We start from the raw sequence: 27,300 nt of genomic DNA on the forward strand, positions 1-27,300 counted from the left end.
AGCTCCCATCCCCCGTCCGCCAGCCCCATGTGCCCTGCCCCCCACCCCCTCCATCAGCCCCAGCTCCCATCCCCCGTCCGCCAGCCCCATGTGCCCTGCCCCCCACCCCCTCCATCAGCCCCAGCTCCCATCCCCCGTCCGCCAGCCCCATGTGCCCTGCCCCCCACCCCCCTCCATCAGCCCCAGCTCCCATCCCCCGTCCGCCAGCCCCATGTGCCCTGCCCCCCACCCCCCTCCATCAGCCCCAGCTCCCATCCCCCGTCCGCCAGCCCCATGTGCCCTGCCCCCCACCCCCCTCCATCAGCCCCAGCTCCCATCCCCCGTCCGCCAGCCCCATGTGCCCTGCCCCCCACCCCCCTCCATCAGCCCCAGCTCCCATCCACTAGCCCCACGGGCCCGTCCGCCAGCCCTGTGCGCCCAGGGTCTGTTGCTCTGCAGCCCCCCCAGCCAGAAGCGGCTGATCTGTCCCGGCCCCGGTTCGCCCCCCCAGCGCCCATCACACCCCACAGGCTCCCAGGGCCTCTCTGCAGCCGGCCCCACCCCAGCGGGGCGGGCGCTTTTAGCGCGGAGCCGCAGGGAAGTTCACACCCCCGGGCCGGGCCCCACCCCGCCCCAGAGAGCCCGGCAGGAAGGGGCCGGGGAAGGCAGCAGCCGGGCCCCACTCCGCCCCAGAGAGCCCGGCAGGAAGGCTGCGGGCTGCCCGGGGCGCGGTGCCAGGCGGGCAGGAAGCCGGGTGAGATGGGGCCCGGGGCCGTGGCCTGGCTCCTGGCGCTGCTGGCCCTCGCCGAGGCAGGTAAGGCGGGGGAGGCGCTGCACAGACCCCCAGGGGCTCCCAGGCTGCGTGGAAAGGTGAACCGCGCCCCGCCGCGCTCCGCCCCAGAGGTGGCTGCATCCCCTGGAGCGGGGCCGAGGGCGGGGGCCGTGGCCTGGCTCAGAGGGGGCTGCGCTCCCCTGCGGAGTAAGTCAGCCGTGTTAACAGCCGCTGGGCCTCACCCCAGAGCTGGCCGCATTCGGCAGGGAGCGAGCGAATGGCGCGCAGGCGCAGGGAGACCTGGGTCGCTGGGGGACGCCGGGGGACGCCGGGGGGCGGTGGGGAGTGCCTGGGGGGCTCAGCCCAAGCAAGCCCCGTGAGGCAGGCCCTGGTGTTCACACCCAATCGAGGTGAAGTGGGACGGGAGGGGCAGGTCAGAGCTGGAGTGTTTACCTGCCCGGAGGCCTGCTTGGGCTTGCCTCACAAGCTGCACATGGGGGCGTGGGGCCTAGTGGTTAGAGCAGGGCGGGCTGGGAGCCAGGAGGCCTGGTTCTGTCTCCAGCTCTGGGAGAAGAGGGCAGCCAGAGGCCAGCGCGTGGGGGACGCGTCCCGGGCGTCCGCTGGGCCGGGTTCTGAGAAGCCGCTGGGGGCGGCTGCATGTGGCTTTGCGCTGAGGGAAGCAGTTTCACTTCTGCTGGGGGGGGCCAGGGGGAGGATCAAGGGGCCGCGATGAACCAGCCTCGCCTGCACGTCGAGGCCCCTCCTCACCGGCGCCCCAAGCTCGTGCATGAATCCGGCCCTGCCTCGCCCCCCGAAAGCGGCCCGGGGCCCCCACCCTAGGGCCAGCTCCGGCCCCGGCCCACGTGAGAGCCAGCTTGGCCGGTGCGTGTGACCCCGGGGGGCTGAGGCCTGGCGAACTCCTCGCCCCTCGACACCCGGCCTGGGGGGCGGGATCAGAACCGGCCCCCCACCCCCACCTGCCTTTGCCTCCCCAGGGCGCAACTTCCGGCTGCTCCGGCAGCGGGTGCTGCAGCAGCGCGAGGTGCGGGCCATGAAGGAGGCGCTGGCCGGCCGGTGGCTGCCGCGTCCCGCGCCCTGGCGGTCCCCCATCGAGGGCACCTTGCGCCAGCCTCTGGACCACTTCGACCGCCAGGAGGGGCGGAGCTTCCCCCAGGTGAGGGGGCGGAGCCTGGCACCGGCTCCCTGTGCGGCCAGAGGGGCAGGGGGCGGGGACCCGAATGCTCAGCCCCGGGCAGCGCCCGCCCCCTGGCCCTGCCACATCACAGCCCCCCTGTCGCCCCACAGAGGTTCTGGGTCAACGAGGAGCATTGGCACCGCCCGGCCGGGCCCGTCTTCCTGTTCGTGGGGGGCGAGAGCGCCCTGTCGCCGTTCGCCGTGCTCTCCGGTGAGCGGGGCGGCGTGGGGCGGGGCCTGTCCCCTCTAGGGCAGGGCCGGGCTGGCTCGGGGGGCGGGGGATGGGGCGGGGTCTGTCCCCTCTAGGGCAGGGCCGGGCTGGTTCAGGGGGGCAGGGGATGGGGCGGGGTCTGTCCCCTCTAGGGCAGGGCCGGGCTGGTTCAGGGGGGCAGGGGATGGGGCGGGGTCTGTCCCCTCTAGGGCAGGGCCGGGCTGGTTCAGGGGGGCAGGGGATGGGGCGGGGCCTGTCCCCTCTAGGGCAGGGCCGGGCTGGCTCGGGGGGCGGGGGATGGGGCGGGGTTTGTCCCTTCCGGCAGGGGATGGGGCGGGGTCTCTCCCCTCTAGGGCAGGGCCGGGCTGGTTCAGGGGGGCAGGGAATGGGGCGGGGTCTGTCCCCTCTAGGGCAGGGCCGGGCTGGTTCAGGGGGGCAGGGGATGGGGTGGGGTCTGTCCCTTCGGGTAGGGGATGGGGCAGGGTCTCTCCCCTCTAGGGCTGCCTCTAGGGCAGGGCCGGGCTGGCTCAGGGGGGCAGGGAATGGGCAGGGTCTGTCCCCTCTAGGGCAGGGCCGGGCTGGTTTGGGGGGCAGGGGACGGGGCGGGGTCTGTCCCCTCTAGAGCAGGGCCGGGCTGCCCCAGGGGGGTGGGGAGTGGGCTGGGGGAGGTACCCACGGGAGCTGGGGGAAGGGCTCGGCCCCCGCCAGGCTCCTGCCCCTAACGACGGCCTCATGCCAGGGCACCACATGGAGCTGGCTCAGAAATACGGGGCGCTGGCCCTCGCCCTGGAGCACCGGTTCTACGGCGCCAGCATCAACCCCGACGGCCTGCAGGACGACAGCCTCCGCTTCCTCTCCAGCCAGCAGGCGTGAGTCCCACGGCCACAGGCTGGCGGGAGGGTCCAGAGCCCGGGTGTGGGGCGGGGAGCCAGGACGCCTGGGTTCTGTCCCAGCTCTGGGAGGGCAGTGGGGGCTAGTGGTTAGAGTGGGGGGGGGCAGGAGCTAGGACGCCTGGGTTCTGTCCCAGCTCTGGGAGGGCAGTGGGGGCTAGTGGTTAGAGCAGGGGGGGGCAGGAGCCAGGACGCCTGGGTTCTGTCCCAGCTCTGGGAGGGCAGTGGGGGCTAGTGGTTAGAGTGGGGGGGGGGCAGGGCAGGGGGGGCAGGGGGGCTAGTGGTTAGAGCGGGGGGGGGGGGGGGCGGGGAGCCAGGACGCCTGGGTTCTGTCCCAGCTCTGGGAGGGCAGTGGGGGCTAGGGGTTAGAGGGGGGGGGGGCGGGGAGCCAGGACGCCTGGGTTCTGTCCCAGCTCTGGGAGGGCAGTGGGGGCTAGTGGTTAGAGCAGGGGGGGGGCGGGGAGCCAGGACGCCTGGGGGGGGGGGCAGGAGCCAGGACGCCTGGGTTCTGTCCCAGCTCTGGGAGGGCAGTGGGGGCTAGTGGTTAGAGTGGGGGGGGGAGCAGGAACCAGGATGCCTGGGTTCTGTCCCAGCTCTGGGAGGGCAGTGGGGGCTAGTGGTTAGAGCAGGGGGGCGGGGAGCCAGGACGCCTGGGTTCTGTCCCAGCTCTGGGAGGGCAGTGGGGGCTAGTGGTTGGGGCAAGGATCCAGGACTCCTGGGTTCTATTGTAACTCTGCCAACAGGTTGCTCTGTGGCCTCAGGCTATTCATGCTCCTCTCTGTGCCTCGGTTTCCCCCGTGAATGATGATGCTTCTCTCCCAGAGGGGTGACAGTGACTCAGCGGGTGGGGGGGGGGCAGTCCGGGCTCAGCTCGCCAATGTGGGATTTTCTCTCCATTGCAGCCTGGCTGACCTGGCCGCCTTCCACCTCTACATCACTGAGAGATACAGCCTGAGGGAGAACAGCACCTGGGTCTGCTTTGGGGGCTCCTACCCCGGCTCCCTCGCCGCCTGGCTCAGGCTCAAGGTACCGCCCGGGGGAGGTCGGTTGGGGGGCTCTGCCAGCCCGGGGCCCCCAACCTCGGGATGTGCAGCCCTGTGGCCCTTGGCTGGCGGACAGCTGGGAGTGGCCATGGGTGTGGATACTCCATGCAGCCACTAGAGGGGGACACAGCCAGATGGTGCCAGCAGGGGGCTAGTGGTTAGAGCGGGCGGGGGGGCGCTGCGGGAACCGGGACTCCCAGGTTCTGTCCCTGGTTCTGGGAGTGGAGTGGGGGCTAGTGGTTAGAGTGGGGGGGGCCTTGGAGCCAGGATTCCTGGGGGTTTCCCCCACTGCCCTTCCAGAGCTGGGGAACTAGTGGTTAGAGCAGGGGACTGGGAGCCAGGACTCCTGGGTTCTCTCCTGGCTCTGGGAGGGGAGCGGGGGCTAGTGGTTAGAGCAGGGGACTGGGAGCCAGGACTCCTGGGTTCTCTCCTGGCTCTGGAAGGGCAGTGGGGCCTAGTGGTTAGAGCAGGGGACAGGGAGCCAGGACTCCTGGGTTCTCTTCTGGCTCTGGGAGGGGAGTGGGGGCTAGTGGTTAGAGCAGGGGACTGGGAGCCAGGACTCCTGGGTTCTCTCCTGGCTCTGGGAGGGGAGCGGGGGCTAGTGGTTAGAGCAGGGGACTGGGAGCCAGGACTCCTGGGTTCTCTCCTGGCTCTGGAAGGGCAGTGGGGCCTAGTGGTTAGAGCAGGGGACAGGGAGCCAGGACTCCTGGGTTCTCTCCTGGCTCTGGGAGGGGAGTGGGGGCTAGTGGTTAGAGCAGGGGACTGGGAGCCAGGACTCCTGGGTTCTCTCCTGGCTCTGGGAGGAGAGTGGGGGCTAGTGGTTAGAGCAGGGGACTGGGAGCCAGGACTCCTGGGTTCTCTCCTGGCTCTGGGAGGGGAGTGGGGGCTAGTGGTTAGAGCAGGGGACTGGGAGCCAGGACTCCTGGGTTCTCTCCTGGCTCTGGAAGGGCAGTGGGGACTAGTGGTTAGACTGGGGGGGGGAGGGGCTGGGAACCCGGACTCAGTGCTGGCAGGGCCAGTTTCTCCATCTCCCCTCCTCGCTCTTCCCTCTTAGTTTCCCCACCTGGTCTTCGCTGCTGTCGCTTCCTCCGCCCCAGTACGGGCCCAGCTGGACTTCACAGGCTACAACCAGGTGAGGGGGCAGGCGGCTGGACCTCAGCTGAAGGCAGGGCTGGGGGAGCAGAGAGTGGGGGGTGGGTCTGTCCAGATGGCCCCTGGGGCTCTTCTGGGCTCCCTGCCTGGCGCAGCCCCCAAAACCCAGGCCTGGCCTGTGCTGTCATGGAAGGGGCTGGGGGCTGGGGAAGGCCCTATTAACCCTTTCCGCGCCTTCCCAGCATGCATTGGGGTGGGGGCCCTGACCCTGCTTCTGTCCTTCCTGCAGGTGGTGGCTGCGAGTCTGTCGGACCCGGTGGTGGGGGGCTCTGCCCTGGTGAGTGAGGGGCCAGCGCTGGGCTCCTGTGGGGGGGAATCCCAGAGTCCCGTGCCCGCCCCCGCGTAGAACACAGGGAGCCGGGCGTGCGGGGGGGGGGGCCCTCTGATATCTCGGGCTCTGCCCCCCAGCTCCGACACCTGGCCCCACTGGGTCATGTTCAGTGCCTGCTTACACCAGCGTCCTTGGCATGTAAGTGAGGCCCCTGCACCTTCCCAGAGCCAGGGAGAGAACCCAGGTGTCCTGGCTGTCCCCCTGCTCTAACTCCTAGGCCCCACTCCCCTCCCTGAGCCATGGAGAGCACCAAGGCGTCCTGGCTGTCCCCCTGCTCTAACCCCTAGGCCCCACTCCCCTCCCGGAGCCATGAGAGCACCAAGGCGTCCTGGCTGTCCCCCTGCTCTAACCCCTAGGTCCCACTCCTCTCCCAGTAGTAAGAGAAGAGCCCTGTGTCCTGGCTCCCAACTCACTGGGCTGAGATGGCCCTGGCGAGCGCGTCTCTCTCTCCCCGCAGTGCCACGAGGCCGTGGCGGGGGCTTTTGCCGCCGTGGACCAGCGGCTGGCCGCCGGGCGCCTAGACGAGCTGGAGAAGGATTTCCGCTCCTGTGGGCCCCTGGCGGAGGCCGGTGACCGTGAGGAGCTGGCCGGCAACCTGGCCGACATCTTCATGGGCGCGGTGCAGTACAACGACGAGGGCTTCGCAGGGGGCACCGTGGCCAAGCTATGCCGCATCATGACCGACGCGGGCCTGGGCTCCCCCTATCAGAGACTCCTCGCCGTCAATAACGTAAGGCTGGGAGGGGCCCGGATCCAGCCTGGCTGAGACCCAGCACGCTCGCTGCACATGCAGCCAGTGAATGGCCTTTCTGAACTGGGGTGTAGTTCATCTGGCCTCCAGGGCCCAGGCTCCCTGTTCAGACTACATCTCCCATGATGCATCACAGTCTCGGGCCCAAGAGGTGAGGGCTGCAGTGCATCATGGGAAATGGAGTAGGATGGGGAAACCCGCCCAGCCATTGGAGGCACAAGAGGCACTAGAACTACATCCCCCATGATGCACCACAATAGGGTTGCCTCATGGGAGTTGAGGTCCAGCTGGGAGGCCCCATCCATAGGGAATGGAGCACTGGAAATACATCTCCCATGATGCACTGCATGGGGGGGTGGTTTCCTGTGGGGCTGAGGGCACCCCCTCCTGGTGATTGGCTGTAACAGCAGGGTTAGGGCTGCGGGGGCTGGCCGGGCGGGGGCCGAGGGGCCCCAGCTGGCCTTACCGCGTGTCTCCTGCCGTGGCAGGGGTTCCTGGAGAGCATGGCGCTGCCCTGCCTGGAGAACTCGCGCCAGCACGCCCTGACCGAGCTGCGGAGCACCAACCTGTCGCTGAGCGGCGTGGGCGAGCGGCAGTGGTACTTCCAGACCTGCACCGAGTTCGGATACTGTAAGCCGGGCGGGGAGCGAGGGGGGGTCGGTCCCTGCTGCTGCCCCCCTTTGCCATCCCTCCCCCACTCCCAACCCCTTCACTGCTCCATGCGTCTCCCCCTACCCTCTGCACCCCAGGGAGCCAGGGCAGAATACGGGGGGCACAAGCTGAGCCCCCTCCCGTCCCTGCCCGAATAGGGGTGGATGGCAAGGGGCCTGGTGCAGCCAGGCAGGGGCGGTCCAGACGCAGAGAGACCGTGAGGTCTGGCTGCATCCCGCAGCCTCGCCAGAGAATCCCCTTCCCCTCCGCTCGCCTCTCCTGCCTGCCTCCTATCACCCCATAAAGACTGAGCCCCCGGCACTACATCTCCCATGATGCACTGTGGTCTTGCGGCCAGGCAGGCAGTGGCTGCAATGCATCATGGGAGCTGAAGTCCAGCTAGGAAGCCCAATCCATAGAGAATGAGCCCCCGGCACTACATCTCCCATGATGCACTGTGGTCTAGCAGCCAGGCAGACAATAGCTGCAGTGTATTATGGGAGCTGAAGTCCAGCTGGGCAGCCCGACTCGTAGGGAATGAAGCACTGGAACTGCATCTCCCATGGCGCACTGCATGCAGGCGGGGGTGATTTCCACCGACCCGAGGGGCTAAGGGCGGGATGCTGTCCCTCCTGCTGCAGACCAGACCTGCGAAGACCCCACCTGCCCCTTTTCCCGGCTCCTGACCCTGGCGGACCAGCTCGACTTCTGCTCCCAGCTCTTCGGCGTCGCGCCCCAGCGCGTGGAGGGGGCCGTGAACTTCACCAACGAGTACTACGGGGCCGACCACCCCCGGGCTAGCCGGCTCCTCTTTGTGAACGGTATGGGGGGGGGACGGCTGGGGGGGCGGCCGGCCAGGTGGGACCTGCGGGACTGTCTCACCATCCGCTCCGTCCCCTCCCTCTCGCCCCACCAGGCAACATCGACCCCTGGCACGCCCTGAGCGTCCTGCGCAACCAGTCCCGCTCCGAGCTCGCCATCCTCATCAACGGGACCTCCCACTGCGCCAACATGAACCCCTCCCGGCCCTCCGACCCCCTGCCCCTCGTCCGGGCCCGGCAGGTAAGAGCCTGGCACGGCCGGCGGGGGGGAGGCACAGCCGGACTCAAGCCCCAGAACTTCTCGTTAAGCTCCAGGGATTCCTCCCCGGCCCCAGGGCAGCTCTAACCCTGCAGTGGGTTCCAGCCCCGATCTCCCCCCATGGATCCTGGGGGCAGGGAACAGCCACAGAGCCTGCTCCCTGCCCCACCCCGCTGTGCCCCCTACTCTTGGTGCTAGGAGCACGGTGGGGGTGGAGCCCTTACGCCAGCTGGGGGGGGAGCAGGTTTTGCCGAGGCCTGGCCCCCACCTGAGCACGACTGAGGATTATCCGGTCGTGGGGGTGATGCTGCCCAGGGCAGGGCCTTTTGGCAGCACGAGGAGTTCGGGGAGGGGGCTCTAATGCCGGCAGGGTCTCCAGCTCTCTCCCTGTGCCCCCCCCCAGCGGATCGACGACCACGTGGGCCAGTGGCTGCGATCGGCGAGGACGGAGCCTTCGGCCGCCTGAGTCTCCGCACGTGAAGCCGTTTGTGCTCCAGCTCCTTCCGTCCCGCGGGATTTCCTTTGGGCGCCAGGGCGGCGGCGCTGCGTCCGCACAGGGCCAAGCGTGGCGGCTCCGCTACGGGGCTCCCAGGGCGCCCGCCCGAACTCCTGGCACGAAGGAAATGGGGGAGGAGAGGGGGGGCGCTGAGAAGTCTGTTGCCAAATCTGTGAATTTCCGGGCGGGGGGGCAGCTTCCTCCCCGGCCGCGCCGGTTTGGCGCCTTTAAACGTTTTGTTTAAAGCCGGTTTTCGAGACGTTTCTGGGCGCACACGGGGCAGGACCAGCCCCCCGCGGGGTCTAACTGCGCACGTTGTATTGTCGGCTGAGGCTCCGCTGGCTGGGATCAGGGCCGGGCTGCAGGGAGCCCTTGGGGTCACCCCCCGGGGTGGCTTCATTACAGGGGGACCAGCGCGGGGCCGCTCGGCCGGGTCTGTTCTCACCCGGCTCCCCTCCAGCCTGGGAGCCCCTGGTGTGTGAGGATTCTCAGGGGCTGCCCCTGTCCCCTTCTGCAGAGGGGAGCGAGAATCCCTTCCCCCCCCAAGGCCGTTCTCTGTGCCCCACACTGCGGTGCGTCAGAGCAGAGCTGGGGCCCCCAAAACTGGAGCGTGGTGATCGCTGCCACGTGGGGTCTCCTGAGGGGGGGGTGATGGCGCGTTGGGGGTCCCCCGATTCCTGCACCCCCGTCGTAGCACAAACAGACCCCACCAGCCAGTAGAATTGAGGGAGTTTTATTATTTCTCCAGGATACAGCACAGATGTAACCAGAGCTAGGAGATGGGGGTGACTGGGCCCCTCCCAATCTGTGACTGGGACCCTCCCTAGTCTGTTCTCCTCCTGCTTCCCCCACCGCAACTGCCTCCCCCCCAGGCCCTGCCCCCCAGCCAGGTGCTGGTCTCCACGTTCCCCCCTTTGTCTCTCCCTGGGAGGCTGAGCCGGGGTGTCTGGGTTAATCCACATTTGGGAGAATCCGTGAGAATCTCCCATCCCGGGGGAGGGGGGGAACCAGGTTAGAGAGCAGACAGCCCCCCCCCCCCCCAATGTGCCTCCCCCCACCAGAAAAACATCTCTCTGCCCAGCCCCCTTCCAGGGCAGGACAGCGCCCTGGTACTCCAGCGGATTTTGCCGCCGGGACTCGCGAGACGCGCTCGAGTCTCTGAGCCGCTCAGTTCCCACGGCGGGACCAGGCCCCCCAGGCGCGGCGCCAGGCCCGGCTCGGAGGCAGCACGGCAAGAAGAAAAGGGCCGAGACGTTTATTTTTAAATCGGAGGGACAGAACCCCAAACCAAAGAACCCCAGAGGCGCCTTTTGCATCTGCTCATGGCTGCCTCGTTCCCCAGCCAAGCCGCTCCACCCAACCTGCACCCTCCCCAAAGGCCTCGCCTGTGAGCCTTATAAAGGCCTTCCCTACCCAGAACCCTTTGTGGAGCAGGAAGTCCCTCCCCTAGTCTAGGCTGTGGACAGTTCATCTAGCCAATCAGCTCTTTACCCTGCTTACTTATAGGGCTTCCCCCCCAAGCAGGCTGGGCTCTCTGGGGAGAGCTGAGGCTGCTGGAGACAAGGGCCAGGTACAGCCTGGCTTCAGAGGGTGGCGTGGAAGGCTATGGCCAGGACAGCGGCCCCTCCCGGGCTGCCCCCCTGCCAGCGGGAGGAGGCGGCGGGTCCTGGCGGCTCCCCTGCGGCAAAGAACTCCTCCGACTCCAGCTGCAGCTCCCGCAGGTCCTGGATCTCTTGGGCCATGCTGCCCAGCTGCCGGAGGAGCAGCCGGTCGCTCTGCTGCAGGCGGAGCTGGGACGGGGAGAGCAAGCGCGTTACCGTGGGGGGTGGCAGGGTCCCCCCGCGAATCCCGGCCGGAGCTGGGGGCATCCCGCTGCCTGCCCTGAGCCACAGGACTCTGGTAGCAGGTTTAAAACGAATAAAAGAAAGTTCTTCACACAGCGCGGAGTCAACCTGTGGAACTCCTCGCCAGAGGAGGCTGTGCAGGCTGGGACTATAATAGTTTAAAGAGAAGCTAGATAATTTCACGGAGGTTAGGTCCATAAAAGGCTATTAGCCAGGGGATAGAAATGGTGTCCCTGGCCTCTGTCTGTCAGAGGCTGGAGAGGGATGGCAGGAGACAAATCGCTTGATCATTGTCTTCAGTCCACCCTCTCTGGGGCACCTGGTGCTGCCACTGTCGGCAGACAGGCTACTGGGCTAGATGGACCTTTGGTCTGACCCAGTACGGCCGTTCTTATGGTCACTTCTGTCCTAAACGGGCTGCTGGCGTGGAAGGGAAAAGGGCCTGGAATCGGGGCTGCTCCTGCGTCCGAGCCGGGGGCTGGCGGTGAAACTCCGTCCCCCTCGGCCGCAGGCCTGACCCCCGCCCGTTGCCCCCTGCGGATGCTGTCTCCACCTTGGGCCGCCCGCTGGCACCACCCCCCTTCCGAGAAACCAGCCTGAACTCACCAGCTGCTGCCGCACCCAAGCGATCCTGGCCTGGAGGCTGGAGTCCGGAGCAGTGCCCGGAGGGCTACATGTCTCACCCGCTCCGAGCCCCTCGGGCGCCAGGGGGCCGTGGCTGGGGGGGCCTTGCAGCCCTTTAGGCAGGGGAGGAAGGCCCTTGAAGAAAGACCCCTCGTCCTCCATCCACTGGCATTCTGCCATGGGGCCTCAGGCTGGCCGGGGAGGGGGGAGAGGAAATCCGTCTTAGTGGATTCGTGCTCCGCAGCGTCCTAGCCCAGACGGGCCGGCTCCCCCCACCCGGGCAGTCCCTGGCCCCCAGGGTTTCTCCGGGAAGCCTGCCTGACCCCTCCGCGCTTCCGGCCGTGGAGCATGGGGGCTGGCAGCTCCAGCCCAGGGTGAGCCGAGTCCGGGGGCTGCTCCGCGGAGCCCGGCCGGGGCCCGGGAAGCAGGGAGCGGCTCCGGGCAGGGAGCAACGCGCCAGGCTCTGGAGCTATGGGCTCAAAGGTCGCAGGCGACAAGGCCGGTCCCTGCACCTACGGCGGGCGGCTGCCGGGCTGCTCCCTCCCCCGCTGCTCCCGGGCCAGGCAGGCAGGCCCAGGGCAAAGGTGGGACTGGCAGGAAACCCCCTGGCCCGCTCCGGGGACCCGCCGTGGGGCTGCCCGGCCCTGCCTGGGGGGCAGATGCAGGGACCAGCCCGCAGGCCCCCCCTGACATTGCGGGGGGAGCCTGTGTCCAGGAGCGGGGGGCCTGGGCCGGCTCTTGGAGGGAAACTGAGGCACGGCTGCCCCAGCTCGCCCAGGCCCCTCCCCCCGTTGGCGAGCTGGGCGGCCCAGCGTGACCCGGGCAGGGAAACTGAGGCACGGAGCAGGGCGCGCCAGGAGCAAGAGCCGCAAATAGAGCGGAGGCCCCGCCCCTCCCCCTCCCCCTCCCCCTCCCGAGCCGGGGAGAGAACCCAGGAGTCCGGGCTCCCAGCGCAGGGGGCGGGGCCAAGCGGCGGGGGGCGGGGCCGCAAGTCACGTGGCCGGTCCAAGATGGCGGCGCCCAGGGCGGTAGGTGACATGGGGGGTAACCCCCCCCGCCCGCCTCTTGCCCCCCCGGAACCTTCCCCCCGCCCCCTCCAGAATCTGCCCCCCCTGCACCTCCCGTTACCTGCCCCCCCCGCCTCTTGCCCCCCCGAAACCTGCCCCCCCGGAACCTGCCCCCTCGCCTCTTGCCCCCAGAATCTGCCCCCTCGCATCCCCCAGAACCGACCCCCCCCGCTGCGTGCTCCGGCTGCCGTGGGGCTGCGCCGCCTTGGCGAGGAGGGAGGGGCTGCGAGAGCCGGGTGGGCGTGAAACTCCCAGGGGGGTTGCGGTGACCCCCCCCCCCCGGAAGGGGGAGCCCAGAGCACGGGCCAGGGGGTCTCCATGGGACACGCTTGGGGCCCGCAGACTGGGGCCGGCTCTGAGGGTGGGACCGAGCCCCCTCCCCCTCCCGTTTCACGCCTCGGCCTTGAGCTAGTGGTGGGACGGGGAGGCGACACCCCCTTATCCCGCTCACCGGGGACACGGGACAGGCCCTGGCGTCACCCGGTAACTGACAAAAGTGGGATCCGGGCTGGGGAGCAGCCCCTGGTTGTGGGGCACCCGGGCTCCCCAGGGACAGAGGCTGCTCTGGACACGGCAGGGGGGTGCCCCCGCTGAATACCCGTTCCGGGTGTCGCTGACTGATGAGCCTTCCCCTTGCCGAGCGAAGATTTCGGCCACGTGTGCACTGGCCTTTTCTCGGGGCTCAGGGATGTGACCCCCCAGCCGTCGCCAGCGTGACCTGGGTCTGTGCCGTGGCCTCGCGTGCCGTGTACAGCGCTGCCCGGCTGTGCTTTACCCCGGGGGGGCCGGCGAGTACCCCCCAGCCGTCGCCAGCGCGACCTGGGTCTGTGCCGTGGCCTCGCGAGCCGTGTACAGCGCTGCCCGGCTGTGCTTTACCCCGGGGGGGGCGGGGTGTTGGCCAGGCGGCGGCACCGAGCAGCGACGGTAGCAAACTGGCCTTGACCTGCTGGGGAGGACTCTAGCCTTGACAGGCCTCCCTGTGGCTCTTGTGACAGTCGCTTCCTCGGGGGACGAGAGGAGTCTCACCCGAAATCTGGCGAACGGTTCCCTCTAAAGCCATGCCGGGCAGGCACAAGCAGCCAAGACGGCCTGTTTGGGACCCACTTGGGCTTCCCAGCGGTGCAACCGCCAGCCCTGTAGAGATCCTGAGGTGGCCCCCGAAATTGGGAGCTGGGCGTAACCACGCAGAGCAGTCCGGCCTGCCCCCTCAAGCCACGGAACTTTCCGCTCCGCTCCGGGCGAGCGGTGCCTCTCGTCTCCTGGGTTTGGCTTCTTCAACTGGACTTTCCCCCTCCTCCCGTTCGGCTCGTGACGCTGACGAGCCAGGCCTGGCGGTCCCTCCCTGGGGAACGCGGCTGCACCCACAGGAAATGCAGCAGGCCCGCGTGCAGCTGTGTGCTTGAGCACTTCTCAGCCGTGTCTGGACCACAGATTTCTTCACAGTCACCAGCTTCCTCAGCGCGGGCCGGCAGCTGTGATCTGGGGCTGTGAGAAGCAGACACGGCAGTGTGGCTAGCACTGTCTGCTCTCCTGCTTCAGGCTAAAAACAGAGACCCCGGAAATGTAGGTCCCGTAGTTATGCAGCAAATGAAGGAAGCTGTGGGGTGAATAAGCACAGGGAAACTGAGGCACCGGCGGGAGAAAGGAGTTGCCCAAGATTTGGCGGCAGTGGGTGATCCGGATGGGGAAGGACCAGGGTTCCCTGTGAGCTGGGCTGATTAGCAGAGTGCCCTCCGCTAGGTTTGCTGTTTCTGTTGGTGGTGCGTATTTGCATAGGCCTCTGTGCACGTAAAAAATTGATTCCGCACATGGATGGAAAAAATCTGCACAGGGATGGAAAAGATTAGAGGAGACCTTGCATGGGATCAAGGTTTGTTTGAACCCCCGACTCATTTATTATTTCTTCTCTATACACAGGGGAAACTGAGGCACAGAACTGGCCAATTAAAGGAGCTGGGAAAGGAACCCAGGGGTTCTGAATCCTGATCTCCCTGCTTTAACCACTAGACCCTTCCCTCCCAGAGCCGCTCCCACGGGCTGGGGGCCGAGGGGCTTCGGTGGTAGCTGAGCTGTCTGCGGGCGCAAGCTCGTGGGCAGCCGTCCGAGGTGTGAAATTCGGTTTCCCATCTGTGCAGGGTGTTCACACGGCGTGCAGCCAGCAGGGCACATGGTGCGGCCCCAGTGAAATCTCCCGGGCCGTGCGGTGTATTGTTGGGTTTGCACGGGCAGCCCCCAGCCCCGGGGCCGTAGGAGCGCGACTGAGCGTCTGCCCGTCCACACGATGAACCGTGTGTCTTGCAGCTGCAGCCGTGCAGGGGCCTGCCCCTCCTGCTGGGCGCCCGCCGTCTGTCCGGCCGCGCCGCCGCCTCGGAACCACTAAGGCAGCGCTTCCTCCGGTACCTCTGCAGCCGGTTCTACGACATCGAGTCCCTCGTCGACTGGAGCGCAAAGCTTCACTTCAAGAACCTGCGCCGCAAGAACGCGTGTGTACAGCCCGGGGCTCCCGAACCGGGGGGGGGGGCTGGAATGGGAGCCAGCTGCCGCCATCTTGGTCTCCTCGTGTGCAGCCGGGGACTGGAAACGTGACGGGTCGGGAGGCGGCCGGGCACCTAGGCAGAGCCGCGCAGACCCTCTGCTTGGGATGCCCAGGGGCGCCGGCCGAGGCCTGAGCGGGCAGAGCAGAGCGGAAGAACGACTCCTCGTGTCTGGCTCGCAACACGCCTGTTCATGCAGCCCAGACTCGGGTTTGCTTTTGTTGCAACAGCGTCGCCCTCTTGACTCATGTTCAGCGTGTGGTCCACGCTGCCCCTAGATCCCTTTCCGCCCGGCTCCTTCCGAGACCGTCGCTTCCTCTTTTATGTGCCTGCAACTGATTGTTCCTTCTGAAGTGGAGCACTTTGCATTGAACTTCATCCTCTATCTCAGCCCAGTTCTCCAATTTGTCCAGATCAGTTTGAATTTTGACCCTGCCCTCCAAAGCACTTGCAACCCCTCCCAGCTCGGGATCATCTGCAGACTTAATACGCATCTTCTCTATGGCAATATCTAAATCGTTGATGAAGATAGTGAACAGAACCGGTCCCAAAGCAGACCCTGCCCAACTCCACTTGTTCTGCCCTTTCAGCTGACTGTGAGCCGTTAATAACGACTCTCGGAGAGCGGCTATCCAGCCAGTTCTGCACCCACCTTAGAGTAGCCCCTTCTAAGTTGTATTTCCCTAGTTTATTGATAAGAAGATCCTGGGAGTCTATATCTAATACTTTACTAAAGTCTAGGTATCCCATGTCTACTGCTTCTCCCTTATCCACAAGACTCGTTATCCTATCAAAGAAAGCGATCAGGTCGATTTGACATGATGTGTTCTTTACAAATCCATGCAGGCTGGTACCTGTCATCTTCTTATCTTCCAGATGATTCCTTAATTACTTGCTCCATTATCTTCCCTGGCACAGAAGTTAAACTGACTGATCTGTAGTTTCCTGGGTTGTTCTTATTCCCCTTTTTATAGACGGACACTAGATATCTTTTACTTGAATATTTGTAATCAATGAAGTGAAATTTCTAAACAAAAAAATTCCCAAACGAAAGATTTGAAACGTCCCGTTGCCCTTTTCCAGTCTTCTGGAATCTCCCGTCTTCCATGATTTTTCAAAGATGCTAGCTAGAGGCTCAGATGCCGCCTTTCACAGTTCCTCGAGTATTCTAGGGTGCGTTTCATCAGGCCCTGGCACTTGAAGGCGTGTAACTTTTCTAAGCAATTGTTAACTTGTTCGTTTCCTATGCCCATTTGTCGCATTTGAAGCCGCTCGCCGGACAGGGTCCGTTTTGCTGAATTTCCCAGCACAACGAAAATGCTGGAGAAAGCTTTTGAAACGGGATGTTTCAAATCTTTCGTTTGGGAACGTTTTTGTTTAGAAATTTCCCTTCATTGATTACAAACGTTCAAGTAAAAAGGTCAGAAAGAATCAGGGCGACTTCTGATGTAAGAAAACGTTTCTGTGGAGCCGAACCACGTTTCTTGGTTCCGTTTGTCAGCTCGGAAGTTTTGGAGATTTGCCCTCTTGGCCTAGTTCCAAGGGGGAAACTTTTTCAAGATCTTGAAACTGTTCACAGGCCTTGAACCCCATTCCCATCCCGCCCAGCCACCTTGCCTCTGTGGACCGCCAGTCAAGGGCCCAGCTGTCAGCCAGACCTAGAAGGCAGAGCGAGCGTCTCCAGTTGAGAGCTAGTCAAGCAGGGTCATGGGACCAGAGGGTCACAGGCAGGAGACACAGTGGAATTTGGGAAGTACAAGTCATGGACCCAGACCAGAGCTGGGTTGAGCGGCCAGGCATGGGGAGGGTTGTTCGATGTATCTATGACACACGGGAGTTGCAGCTGCCCCCGGGACTAGAAGCTGTTCCCAGCTGATGGTGGCAGCGGTGGGATTTCTGGGTCTCCATCCAGTTTCTAGCAGCTCATGGGAATCGTTAAGTCTCCAGTCCTGACGTAGCATGCCGGAGAGTGGCCGAGCTGGCTGTTGGGTTTCATTCTTGGGTGGCATGTAACTTCGGGGTGGTTAGTCGAGTTTTTTACGCGAGTACCGCGGCACGAGGGGTCCCCGTGTGCCAGGCGCTGCACGGACACAGACCAGAAAACCCCCCTAGGCTCCAGTGAGCCATGGCCCGCGCTCTGGGCCCCATGGATTGAAGCAGACGTGCGCCAGGGGCGCGTTCTTGGGCAAAACGCCCCATTCCAGCCACAAATGAGACACTCGGCCAGCTGTGCTGAGCAGGTAGCAGCCGGGCAAACCACACGCGCTGCAGGGCCTCCGTGGCGCGCTCCCGCCTGTCGTGTCTCTGGAACACGGCCCGTGTCTGTGCGGCGCTGGGGCCTGCTCCGTGGCAGTGGTGAAATTGGAAGAGTGAACTATCTTAGTGGTGTGGTGAAAACCGTTGTGAGCGTTCCTCTCCTTTCGCCAGGTACTGCGGTTACACCAGAAATCTCTACGGAGACAACATCGCCGCAGCCTACTTTGCCCTGTCCCTCCATGGCGGAGTGAGGTACCCATGCGCTCGGACAAGCCCCGGGGATCTGGGCCAGCCCAGGGACCCTGCTCAGCCAAGGCCTGGCTCCCGCTGCCGGGGCTGTGTTGCATCTCGCTGCGACTCACCCTGACTCGGTTTCCCCAATGCTGTTTTTTTTTCCGTCCAGGTTTCAGGGCCAAGAGCACTGGTTCCGTGCGGAGCGGCACGGGACGTTCAACTCCGATTTCCTGCAGTTCCGAGACGTCCCCGTGGAGGCCATCGACCTCGCTGGCTCCGTCGTGAACTACCACGGGCTGGATAACCTAGGTGAGAAATCTCGGGGTGGGGCGGGGCTAGCCAGGGGCACTACGACGCACAGAAACGCTCGGACTCTCAAGAGTGGATTTTATTACGGTGGAGGCAGTGTGGCCTAGTGGATAGAACCCTCATCTGGGACTCAGGAGACTTGGGTTCTGTCCCCACCTCTGTGCCTCGGTTTCCCCATCTGCACAATGTGGGGGATCGTGAGCTATAGGGATGAAGCTGAGGATGATTTGTTTTGCTGATTTCCGTCTTCCCTGAACTCTGCACCCCCAGTGGTCCTGCATGGAGTGAGTGCGTCTCCTGCTGTATACAGGGAACCTGCGGAACTTGCTGCTGCAGGAAACCCTTGCTATTAGTAAATCCGAGAGATGGTTAGATGTTTACTCTACCAGCGGCAGGCAGACATGCTTTGTTGCTCTGAGCAGGGGCGGGGTGGGTGGGTGAGTCTCGGACGTGGTAGCTGGCGGGAGAGATGGTCCCTTCTGTCCTTCCTCATCTCCTCCTCGCTCGCAGGGCCCTAGGGCGCACCCAGCGCTGCGCAGACGCTGCCGTGTGCCGAGAAGGGACCCGCCCGCACACAATGAGGTGGGAGGGTTTCATGCTAAACCCAGGGGCCATGCCGGGGCCGGTGAAGTGGAGACGGGATGTTTGTGTGCGAGCGCTGCCGAGGCCAGGCCACCCCCCCCATGCCCCCCGCAGCCTCCTCCGCCCTCCTGCTGTCTTTCGTGTTTGGCGCGCTGGAGGGAGCCCGGCGGGGGGGCGCTCAGCGGCGAGGGCGTGTCCGTAGGGGGCACGGGGGAGCTGGAGCCCGGGGAAAGCTCAGGCCGGGGTTTATTAGGCTGCGAGCCCTGCAGGGCAGAGCCGGGGGAAAAGCCCTTTTCCCGCCCACGCCTCTCTCGGTGCGCCTGGCTCGGAAAACGCCTGCTCTAGCTGCCTGTGCGCTGGCCCCGGGGAGCCCCACGCCGGGCCCCACACTCTCAGCCGTGCGATCGCAGGGCCAGCGCGGGTCACAGCACAAAGCCCAGGCCAACGGAACGATTCGACCCGTCAGATGGGGGCTCCGGGCGCAGGCTCTGAGCCGCTCTGGTCCGGCACGGTGCTCGTTCACTGCATGTCCCCGGACCATGGGGGTGGCCGAGTTCCCGCGGTGCCAGAAAGTCTGTGGGCCTGGCTCTCCGTGCTCGGGGCTGTTGTTTAGCTGACTGACCCCTCAGTGTCTTCTACCCGCCCAGCCAGCCGAGCCAGCGTGGGGAACGCTGCTAGACCACACCAACCTCCCGGGACCGGCACGCTCCCTGGCTCGCTTGCCGGAGGAGAGAGCCCGGCTCGGGGCGCTCCCGGCGGGTGCTGAAGGGGCCAGCGGCGCGGTAGCTGGAGATGATTTTTCAGCTTGCTGGTGACGGCAGAAGTGACGTTTGTATTTGCGGTGCTAGCGCCTGGCTGGGGTTCTGGTTTTTCCGGCGCCCCTTCCCGCAGCTGCGGCCAGCACCTCTCTGCCAGGGCGCCTAAGGGCTTCAGAGATGCCACGGCCTGGAGGGATCTTCTAGTCCGATCTCCCGCCCGTGACAGGCCACAGCCTCCCTCCCTCCTGCAGCAGACCCCGGAGCGGTGGCCGAGGAAGGGGAAACCTTGGTGGCTCTGCTGAGCCAAGTTGGTAGCGGTGGTGGGAATTCCTTCCTGACCCCACCTCTGGCAGCCGCTGGGACCTGGAGCATGTGGGTGAGATGCACGGGGAAGAATCCCTGGCCGCAGCTCAGAGCCCAGGGCCCAGGCCTGCCTGCAGGTGGCAGAGAGAGGGGCTGGTTTCCGGAGGGGGCACCGCGGCTCCAGTCTGCCTCCCCTTGCCGCCCCTGCAGTGAAGCTGACGGCGCTGAAGTCCCTGGACCTGAGCCGCTGCCCCAATGTTGACGAGTGGGCCCTGAGCCGGCTGCACGTCTTCGCGGAGACCCTGGAAGAGCTGTCCCTGGCCGGGTGCCCCCAGGTCACGGAGCGGGGCCTGGCCTGCCTGCAGCAGCTGGAGTGAGTGGGGACGCGGGGTTGGGACAGGGAGATGGGGGGGGTCTGTTCCTGTCTCCTGAAGGAGGGTGATGTCTAGTGGGTAGATTCTTTTCTGGGCTCTAGGAGGGAAGGGGCTGGGAGCCAGGACTCCAGGGTCCCCTCCCCAGGTCTGGGAGGGGAGTGGGGGCTAGTGGGTAGAGCAGGAAGGGCCCTGTGATTCAGGACTCCTGGGTTCCAGGCGGTGTCTAGTGGTTAGAGCAGGGGAGAGCCCCTGGGTGCACGCTTTCACTTTCACTGGCGCTCTGTGCCTCAGTTTCTCTTGGTGGGTGAGAGCACGTTACCATCTGCCCCAGGGAGCCGGTTACCAGGACGGGGCTTCGGGCCGCTTCGATGGGCAGCGGCCTATGGGGCTACCCCCCTTCCCCCCGGCACCACCCTGAGCGAGCGTCTCCAGCAAGGCCGGCCGGGCAAACGAGACACCCAGCGGGAGGAAGTGCCTGGCTGTGGGGTGGGCAGATCCTGCCCCTTCCCGGGGCCTCCGCAGAGGCAGCGTTTTGCCCTCCGGCGATTGCCACCGCGCTCGGCGGGGGAGATGGGCGTGCTCGGCCCGCGGGTGGAAGCGACGCCTGCCCCGTTGGCCCGTGACACCGAAGCACTTTCCAAACATCTCCCAACCCCCGTCCACCCAGCGGAGAAACTGAGGCAGGGGCCGGGAGCAGTGAATAGACCCCAAGCGGCCTAGCAGCTTTCCTCCTTGCTCTAACCACTAGGCACCACTCCCCCGCAGGCCAGCAGAGCAGGCCGGTTGCACGGCGCTCTGGTGGGAACGGAGCCCAACGGCTAGAAATCCAGCCTGGGTCGTGTCCGCGTCGCCCCTCGCGGTTCTGCTGGAGCTGGGTGGGGGTCACTTTCCGGCGGATTTGCCGTCCGGGGGGGGGGGTGAGCCCAGGGCTGGCAACCGCCCCGACTAACCCGTCCCCGTTCCCCGCAGGAACCTGCGACGCCTGGACCTCTCGCACCTGCCCGCCGTGCCCTGCCAGGGCCTGCTCCGGATCCTGGTGGAGGAGATGCTGCCGGGCTGCGAGGTCGTGGGACTGGACTCCGGCGCCCAGACAAGCCAGGCCGAGGAAGTCCCAGCCTGAAGCCTGGCTGCACCGCCCCCTGCTGGAAGAGGGCGGGAAGAGATGGCTGCTCCCGCGCTCCCTGGGATTTGAGCCCCCTGCTTTGGTCTCAAAGGGCCGGAGATCGCGGCCACAGCTGAGTCGTGCGGATTAAAGGCCTCTCCCTGCGCTGAGCTGGTGTCCTTGTGGCGACGCGGCTCCGACGCGCTCCCGGCATCCCCGGGACAGGAGGGTGCCTGGCACCGCCAAGCTCTGCGCCGGAGCGGCACGTCAGCAGGTCCCGAGCGCCGGGAGCACGCAAGGATCCCCGAGAGACAGATCTGGGCGGCTGGGAAGGGCCTTTCCCGCTACGGGCTGTGTGGGTCCCTGGCGTCGGAGCCGGTGGGCGCCTGGACCGGCTCCTGAAGCCAGGAGAAGGGGAGGATGTTTCGCGTGGGGCTGAGAGTTCTCAGCACAGGTGGGAGGTGTGTTCCCGACATTCCGGGTTAGGGAACAGCAGGATGGAAACAGAAAATGCCCATGCCCATCCCGGACATCTTCACCCCAGGGAAACGGCCGCCACGCCCCGCTCCTCGGGCGCACGAGGCAGGGGGGCTGCGCCGGGCCTGTCTGAATATCCCTTCCGCACCCGTCTCCTGGCTCGCTGCTTCGCAGACGCGTCCTCCTGGCCTCCCCGAATTCCTCCTGTAGCTGCTCTGCTGCCGCGGCGGGGGCTAGGATCCGGGGGAGGTCAGAGCTTTTATTAGCCCCATGTCGGCTGAGGGCAGAGCCGGCCCTGGAGCCGCACAGGGCTCTGCCGGGGACCCCGAGGAGCCAGGCCATGGCGTCAGCACCAAAGTGTGTCCGATGCAAGATCGGACGCCCACCATGTCCTCCCTCCGGGGGCCAGGGCAGATCCCAGGCGCCCGGCCGTTCCTCTCCCTGCACGGTGCCGCCCGCGCTCTGGCGCCTGCAGAGACGCAGCCCTGCTCCCCCTCTGGCATCTGGCCGCCCACCCACGCGGCTCACTCCCGCAAAGGGAGCCGCTGCCGGGGAGCTGTGGTGCGCAGGGCTGGGTGCAAGGCGCAGCCACCTGGAGCCGATAGTGGGCGGAGGGGAGGGCGGCGTTAGCTGGGTGCGGGGCAGGAGCAGAGCCTGCTGCTCGCTCTGCTTTGAAAGCCCCGGGGGGCCTTGATGACTCCGTGGGGCGGGGGGGGGGAAGCAGCTGGCGCCCAGGCAAACGGGTCAGCACCCTCCTGCTTTGCGCCACTCCAGGGAACGTCCTGGCTCCCAGCCCCGCCTTGGCTCTGACCACTAGACCCCACTCTTCCCTCAGCGCTGGGAAGAGAGCCCAGGCGTCCCTGCTCCGAACCCCCTCTAACCGCTAGACCCTGCTCCCCTCCCGGAGCCAAGCATGGAACCCTGGAGTCCTGCCCCGAGCTCTAACCCCTGAACCCCACTTCCCTCCATCGCCTTGCACGCCCGGCAGGTTGTAACCGGGAAGCTGGTTTCCTTGGCAGGGGCCCTGTGGCAGTGCAGGGACTCGGCTCTAGCATCCTCCTGCCCCTCCCCCCAAGGCTCAGATCTGAAGTGCGCAGGGGATGGAGAACAAGCGGGGGTAGCCCCGTGGGAAAGCCAGGCCTAGTGCTGGCCAGGTCACGGGGAATGAACCGAACGGGGCAGCTATTGAGGGATCCCAGCTTGGAGCAGGCAGAGGTTTAGGGGCCCCTAGGGGGGGGGTGTCACTACCCGTCCTGGCCAACACATCGAGGGACCTGTCCTCCGGGAACTTCCCTTGGAGCTGGGTTCTGGCCTCCGTCACATCCCCCAGCAGAGAGTTCCGCAGGTTGGTGGGTGCAGTGCTTCTGTAGACCTGCCGCCAGTTAGTTTCACTTGGTGCATTAGGGACAAATAACAAGCCCCTAGTCGCTTTCTCTGCCCCCTTGGTGATTCTGTGGCCCCTTCTCATGCCCCCCCCGTGCGACGTCACTACCTAAATCGCTGCCGTGAGATGGGTGGGTTCTCCCTGCCCCCTCGTTAACGCACCTTTCCCAGGCTGGTGCTGTGCAGGGCGGCTGGGCCTTGAGCCACGTCTCCAAAGCGGGCCGGGCCCAGGTTCTCGTCTCGCTGCCTCCGGAGCTGCTCCGGGCCCGTCGTTCCCTGCGCCGTGTCGGATGCGAGGCCTCGGTGGGAGCGTGCCTGGTTCCTGCCTGGCTCAGCAGCGTCCCAGCGCTCGCCTTGGCTGCTGGCCCCGGGGACGGACTTGGGCGGATCGGGGCACCGCCGTGGCTACTGGACGTGGCCTGTGAGCATCAGCTGAGGCTGGGGAGGAGGCGGTTTCGGGGTTACCCCTCCCCGTGGCCCTAGAACCGTCTCCAGCCTGGTGCCTGCACGGTGTGGCCTGTGGCCTTGTGAAGGGCTGGTTCCCAGCGCCCTGCCGTGGGTGGGGGGTTGTGCCAGGCATGTGCGGGGCTCGGTGACACTGCCAGCCCTGTGGTGTGTGGGTGTTGCCCTGGGGGACTCCAGGGCAGCGGGGTGGGGACCCCCTGGCGCCCGGCGGCAGGGCTGGGCAGCCTCGGCTGGGCTGTAAGCACCCGGCCCCCTGCCCTAGTGCGGGGCCCGGGCGGGGCCGAGCCAGCCGGACACTGGCACAGGGCACCAGGCCAAGCCCTGCTGTAGCTTCCCTCTTCCTCTTCCTCTTTCTCACGCTGCTCTTCCTGCCCGCCCCAGCCAGCTGTCTGCGACCTGCAGGGCCGGGACCCGGCGCCTGGGACCCCCAGCCCCTTGCCTGGGGCCTGGCTCCGTGCCGCCTGCTGCCTCTGTGGGTGTCCACAGCACATGGCCACGGTGAGCCGGGCAGGCCGGAGCACGGCGCCGCGTTCCGCTCGGGGGGCTTGTCCCCAGCCTGGGGGGGAGGCAACGCACCCGTGCCTGGGGTCGCACGGGCAGGTTCCCCCGCCTCTGCCCCCCCCCCGCCTTTCTCATGGTGATGATGCAGCAGCTGGGCCTTGCCTCGTGCCTCAGTTTCCCCTAAGCCCTAGAACTGTGGGCCTGGGCAGCTGGACATTTCCCGGGCCGGGCGGCTCTGGGCTGCTCCCCTTTGGCAGCTGGGCCAGGCCGGGCCCAATGTGGCCCCCAGGGGGGCCCTGAGCCCAGCCGCGGGCAGGAGCCCCGGGGGGGCGGTTTCTGGCGCGGGGGCGGCCCCGCCCTGAGCCTGGGCTGGGAGGCGAAGGCCCGCAGGGGCGGGCCGCTCCCGGGGTGGGGCGCGCCGGGATCGCGCCGGGCGAGGCGAGGCGGGCGCGGAGCGGAGCCGGAGGTGAGCGGGCCCGGGGGGTCGGAACGGAAAGCGGGGCCGGGTCTCGGCGTCTCTCCCGGCCGGGGGCTGGACGTAGCCCGGCTGGGAGCGAGCGGCCGCCGCCGCGTCCAGCTGGTGCCCGGCCCCGGCTTCCCCGCCGCGGGCCGGGCAGGGGGGGGGGTTACTCCGGGGGGCTGCAGGGGCTGGGACCGGCTCCCCCGAGGCACCCGCTGCTGTCTCCCCCCGTGCCCCCCGCTCGCTCCCGCCCCCAGTCCCGACCCCCCCAGCGCTGCCGCTGCCCCCTGTTCCCGCCCCCCCAGTCCTGCCGGTGCCCCCTGCTCCCGACCCCCCAGTCCTGCCCCCCCCAGCCCTGCCGCTGCCCCCTGCTCCCGCCCCCCAGTCCTGCCCCCCCCGCGCTGCCGCTGCTCCCGCCCCCCCCCAGCCCTGCCGGTGCCCCCTGCTCCCGCCCCCCCAGCCCTGCCGGTGCCCCCTGCTCCCGCCCCCCCAGTCCTGCCCCCCCAGCCCTGCTGGTGGCCCCCGCTCCCTCCCACAGCCCAGGACTGCCATGGGGTGGGGGTTCACTGTCCTGGCCCTGGCTATGCCCCCCCCATTGGCTGCCCTGGGGAGGGGCAGGACTCAGCTGTGCCAGATAAACAGGCTGGGGGGGGGGGGGGTTGTAGAAACAGGGCCCCGCCCAGCCCCCGCTCCCCTCCCCGGCGGGTGACCCCGGCTGGGGGGCCGGCTCTGGACACCGCTCGGTCGCGGCCCCGTGGCCCTGCGCGGGAGGCCAGTCGGGCAGCGGCCGGGGCGGTCTGTGTCGGGCGTGGCGCCGTGCGCCCGGCTGCTGCCTGGGCAGGAGTCACCGGCGGGTTCCCGCTGGGCCCGAGGCCGGTCCCCGGAGCGCCGCGCTCTGGAGGAGATGCCAGGGACTAGCGCGTCGGTCCTGCAGCCCCGGCCCCGTTCTCTGCACGGCAGCTGCCCCGCTCCCCCGGCCCCGGACTCCCAGCCCCTCCGCCCCGCCGCGGCCGGGCTGCCAGGGACTGACCTGGCCTGTCTCCTCGCAGGGACCACGCTGGGGCTGTCGCTCGCCCGGCGGGGAATGGCCGAGCCCGGCGCGGAGGGACCGGGCCCTTGAGCCACGCGAGGTAACGGAGGCAGCCGCATGTCCCCCGGCCGGGCGCTGGTCACAGCCAGGCTCTTCCCCAGCCCCTTGCTTCGGCCGGGGCCCCTGGGGGCGCCCCCCGGGGGAGCCAGGCCCCTTCCAAAGCGAGAGACCCAGAGCGAGCCCCTTGGCCAGCGCCTGGCCGGTCCCAGGAGTGACCAGGAAACGCCCTGGCCCGGGCCAGCCGCTACTGGCAGCCAATCCCTGTGGGTAAAGGAGGCAGGGAGGGGGCCGGGCCCAGCCCCGGGGCTCCCCTTTCCACGAGGGGCGGGGGGTGCCGGCTCAGCGAGCGGCCCGTGGCCCCCCAAACTCCCCGCAGCCCAAGGCAGCGGCCCGTCCGGCTGGGGGCGGAGCAGACAGGGACACCGGGGCCCGGGCCCAGGAGGGAGGGAGCAGGGTCCTGGGGCCACACAGGGGCTGGCTGGGGGGCTCGGCCCCAAGGGAGGCTGGAAGTGCTGCCCGGGGCCCGGGGCCTGCCCCAAGCAGCACCTGGAGGTCGTGGAAGACGCGCCCGGCGTGGCCAAGGGGAAAGTGACGTCCGTGGCACTAGGTGTGAGAGCCAAGCCACCTGAGATCCGGGCTGCCCACGCGGAGCCCCGTTGGGGGGAGCTGAGCATGCGTCCTGCAGGCCCCTGGCCCGCCCTCAGGCGCCCGCGTCACCTTGGCAGGGATCGCTCCCTGGGCCGCTCTCGGCCCCGTTGACCACAGCCCCCCCCCCCCGTGCTGCAGGCTCCGGGATGGCGCGCAGCCATGAAGGGGCCCAAGGTGCTGACGGTGGCCCTGGCGCTGCTGACGCTGCTGGCCCTGAAGGCCTACGTGGAGTGGAGCGAGGAGCAGCCGGAGCCCCTGCCCGCCCAGCACCCCACCCAGCTCCTGCCCCCTGAGCTGCTGGAGGTCGACCCGGCCGGGCTGAACAGCTCCCTCCAGCGTCTGCGCGGCAGCATCCCCCAGGCGGACGCCTACTGGAACCGCCAGCAGCACCAGCTCTTCCGGGCGCTGGAGTGGGGCCTGGCCAACGGCTCGTGGGACTGCAGGGCCGGGCTGGCCGTGGCGGCCGAGATCCGGGACTTCGCCTCCTACCCGGAGCAGCACCGGCGCTTCGTGCTGCACGCCGGGTGCCGCCGCTTCCCGCTGCTGCTCAACCAGCCCCACAAGTGCGCCGGCAGCCGCCCCTTCCTGCTGCTGGCCATCAAGTCACAGCCGGGCCACTTCGCCGCCCGCCAGGCCGTGCGGGAGACCTGGGGCCAGGAGGGGGCGCCGGGCGGGCAGGCGGTGCGCACCCTCTTCCTGCTGGGCACTGCCCACGGCCCGCACCAGCCCGACCTGCGCCAGCTGGTGGCCCACGAGGGCCAGGCCTTCGGCGACCTGCTGGTGTGGGACTTCGAGGACACCTTCTTCAACCTGACGCTCAAGGACTTCCTGTTCCTGGGCTGGGCGGCGGCGCACTGCCCCCACGCCCGCTTCGTGCTCAAGGGCGACGACGACGTCTTCGTCAACACGCCCCAGGTGCTGGCCTTCCTGGCGGGGCTGGAGCCCGCCCGGGCCGAGACGCTCTACACGGGGCAGGTGATGGCCAACGCCTCCCCGTTCCGCCTGGCCCAGAGCAAGTACTTCATCCCCGAGTCCTTCTACGAGGGGCCCTACCCGGCCTACGCCGGCGGGGGCGGCTACATCTTTGCCGGGCGCCTGCTCCGGCCCCTCCTCCTCATGGCCCAGCACGTGGCCTTCTACCCCATCGACGACGTCTACGCCGGGCTCTGCTTCCAGGGGCTGGGGGTGCCGGCCCAGGCCCACCCCGCCTTCCAGACCCTGGACATCCCCGAGAAGGACCGGGACGACCCGTGCGCCCACCGCCGCCTGCTCCTGGTGCATCGCCGCAGCCCCCAGCAGACGCTGCGCCTCTGGCGGCTGCTGCAGGACCCGCAGCTGCAGTGCTGACGGCACCCCAGCCTGGTGCGTGGGGTGGGGCGGAGCCTGGCCCCAGGGGTCGCCAGCGTGGGGGGCTGCCCCCAATGTATGGGCACAGCAGAGCCTGGCTTGGGGGCACAGGGCAAGAAGGGAACACGGCCAGTGGAAACACAAGGCCCCCTCTCTGGAACAGGCCCACCTCTGCCCTCTCCCTGCGTTTAACCTCCCCCTCCCCCCCCTGCCCCAAGCTGCCTGCCAGCCCCCCCGGGCCATTGAGGGGCGTGGCAGGACCCTGTGCTCGGTGCTTGGCAGGGCTACATGCCCTGCGTGGAACTCGTCCCACACGGGCCCTCAGGGGCGTCTGCCCCATGGCGGCTCCAGGGGGCTGTGATGCCGCGACCGCGAGACCAGACATGCTCCCT

At 67.5% G+C, this 27,300-nt stretch overlaps 3 protein-coding genes and 1 long non-coding RNA gene across 8 annotated transcripts; 3 read left to right on the plus strand and 1 right to left on the minus strand.

Moving 5' to 3' along the window:
• Positions 1–581: 581 nt before the first annotated feature.
• Positions 582–8,984, plus strand: PRSS16 (serine protease 16). Its single transcript, XM_075917818.2, has 12 exons — positions 582–793; positions 1,747–1,925; positions 2,057–2,156; positions 2,896–3,025; positions 3,949–4,072; positions 5,144–5,221; positions 5,471–5,518; positions 6,030–6,302; positions 6,812–6,953; positions 7,616–7,795; positions 7,891–8,036; positions 8,458–8,984. The coding sequence occupies exons 1-12, from the start codon at positions 739–741 to the stop codon at positions 8,518–8,520; spliced, it is 1,518 nt and encodes a 505-aa protein (XP_075773933.2). The 5' UTR covers positions 582–738; the 3' UTR covers positions 8,521–8,984.
• Positions 8,985–9,267: 283 nt separating this feature from the next.
• Positions 9,268–11,472, minus strand: LOC142825750 (uncharacterized). Its single transcript, XR_012900089.2, has 2 exons — positions 11,001–11,472; positions 9,268–10,340 (listed from the first exon to the last, which is right to left on the minus strand). It is a non-coding gene; the product is annotated as an uncharacterized LOC142825750 (long non-coding RNA).
• A 60-nt stretch (positions 11,473–11,532) lies between these two features.
• Positions 11,533–20,707, plus strand: DMAC2 (distal membrane arm assembly component 2). 3 transcript variants are annotated; one of them, XM_075917827.2, is made up of 6 exons: positions 11,533–12,046; positions 14,387–14,568; positions 17,047–17,127; positions 17,279–17,418; positions 19,272–19,434; positions 20,405–20,707. In XM_075917827.2, the coding sequence occupies exons 1-6, from the start codon at positions 11,678–11,680 to the stop codon at positions 20,553–20,555; spliced, it is 1,086 nt and encodes a 361-aa protein (XP_075773942.2). In that variant the 5' UTR covers positions 11,533–11,677; the 3' UTR covers positions 20,556–20,707. The 3 variants fall into 3 exon arrangements, with proteins under 3 accessions (XP_075773942.2, XP_075773943.2, XP_089625993.1); XM_075917828.2 differs by lacking the exon at positions 17,047–17,127; XM_089769867.1 differs by lacking the exon at positions 20,405–20,707 and having other exon boundaries at positions 18,648–19,415.
• Positions 20,708–20,859: 152 nt separating this feature from the next.
• B3GNT8 (UDP-GlcNAc:betaGal beta-1,3-N-acetylglucosaminyltransferase 8) lies at positions 20,860–27,286 on the plus strand. 3 transcript variants are annotated; one of them, XM_089769866.1, is made up of 3 exons: positions 20,860–23,360; positions 24,873–24,953; positions 25,700–27,286. In XM_089769866.1, exons 1-3 carry the CDS (start codon positions 23,352–23,354, stop codon positions 26,906–26,908), a joined length of 1,299 nt encoding a protein of 432 aa, XP_089625992.1. In that variant the 5' UTR covers positions 20,860–23,351; the 3' UTR covers positions 26,909–27,286. The 3 variants fall into 3 exon arrangements, with proteins under 3 accessions (XP_089625992.1, XP_075773940.1, XP_075773938.1); XM_075917823.2 differs by lacking the exon at positions 20,860–23,360 and adding an exon at positions 23,483–23,829; XM_075917825.2 differs by lacking the exons at positions 20,860–23,360; positions 24,873–24,953 and adding an exon at positions 23,470–23,829.
• Positions 27,287–27,300: the final 14 nt, after the last annotated feature.

This window comes from Pelodiscus sinensis, chromosome 18 (assembly GCF_052426305.1).
Source record: "Pelodiscus sinensis isolate ZL-2025 chromosome 18, ASM5242630v1, whole genome shotgun sequence".
In the NCBI taxonomy this organism is placed as follows: Eukaryota; Metazoa; Chordata; order Testudines; family Trionychidae; genus Pelodiscus; species Pelodiscus sinensis.

Excerpts from the sequence above, each read along its gene's own strand:
- PRSS16 (XM_075917818.2), top strand. The coding sequence starts at position 739 with ATGGGGCCCGGGGCCGTGGCCTGGCTCCTGGCGCTGCTGGCCCTCGCC. Across the intron at positions 3,026-3,948 it reads TTCCTCTCCAGCCAGCAGGC|CCTGGCTGACCTGGCCGCCT; the intron begins GTGAGTCCCACG and ends TCTCCATTGCAG. Across the intron at positions 7,796-7,890 it reads CCGGCTCCTCTTTGTGAACG|GCAACATCGACCCCTGGCAC; the intron begins GTATGGGGGGGG and ends TCGCCCCACCAG.
- DMAC2 (XM_075917827.2), top strand. The coding sequence starts at position 11,678 with ATGCAGGGACCAGCCCGCAGGCCCCCCCTGACATTGCGGGGGGAGCCT. Across the intron at positions 17,128-17,278 it reads TCCCTCCATGGCGGAGTGAG|GTTTCAGGGCCAAGAGCACT; the intron begins GTACCCATGCGC and ends TTTTCCGTCCAG. Across the intron at positions 17,419-19,271 it reads CCACGGGCTGGATAACCTAG|TGAAGCTGACGGCGCTGAAG; the intron begins GTGAGAAATCTC and ends CCGCCCCTGCAG.
- B3GNT8 (XM_089769866.1), top strand. Across the intron at positions 24,954-25,699 it reads GGGCCCTTGAGCCACGCGAG|GCTCCGGGATGGCGCGCAGC; the intron begins GTAACGGAGGCA and ends CCCGTGCTGCAG.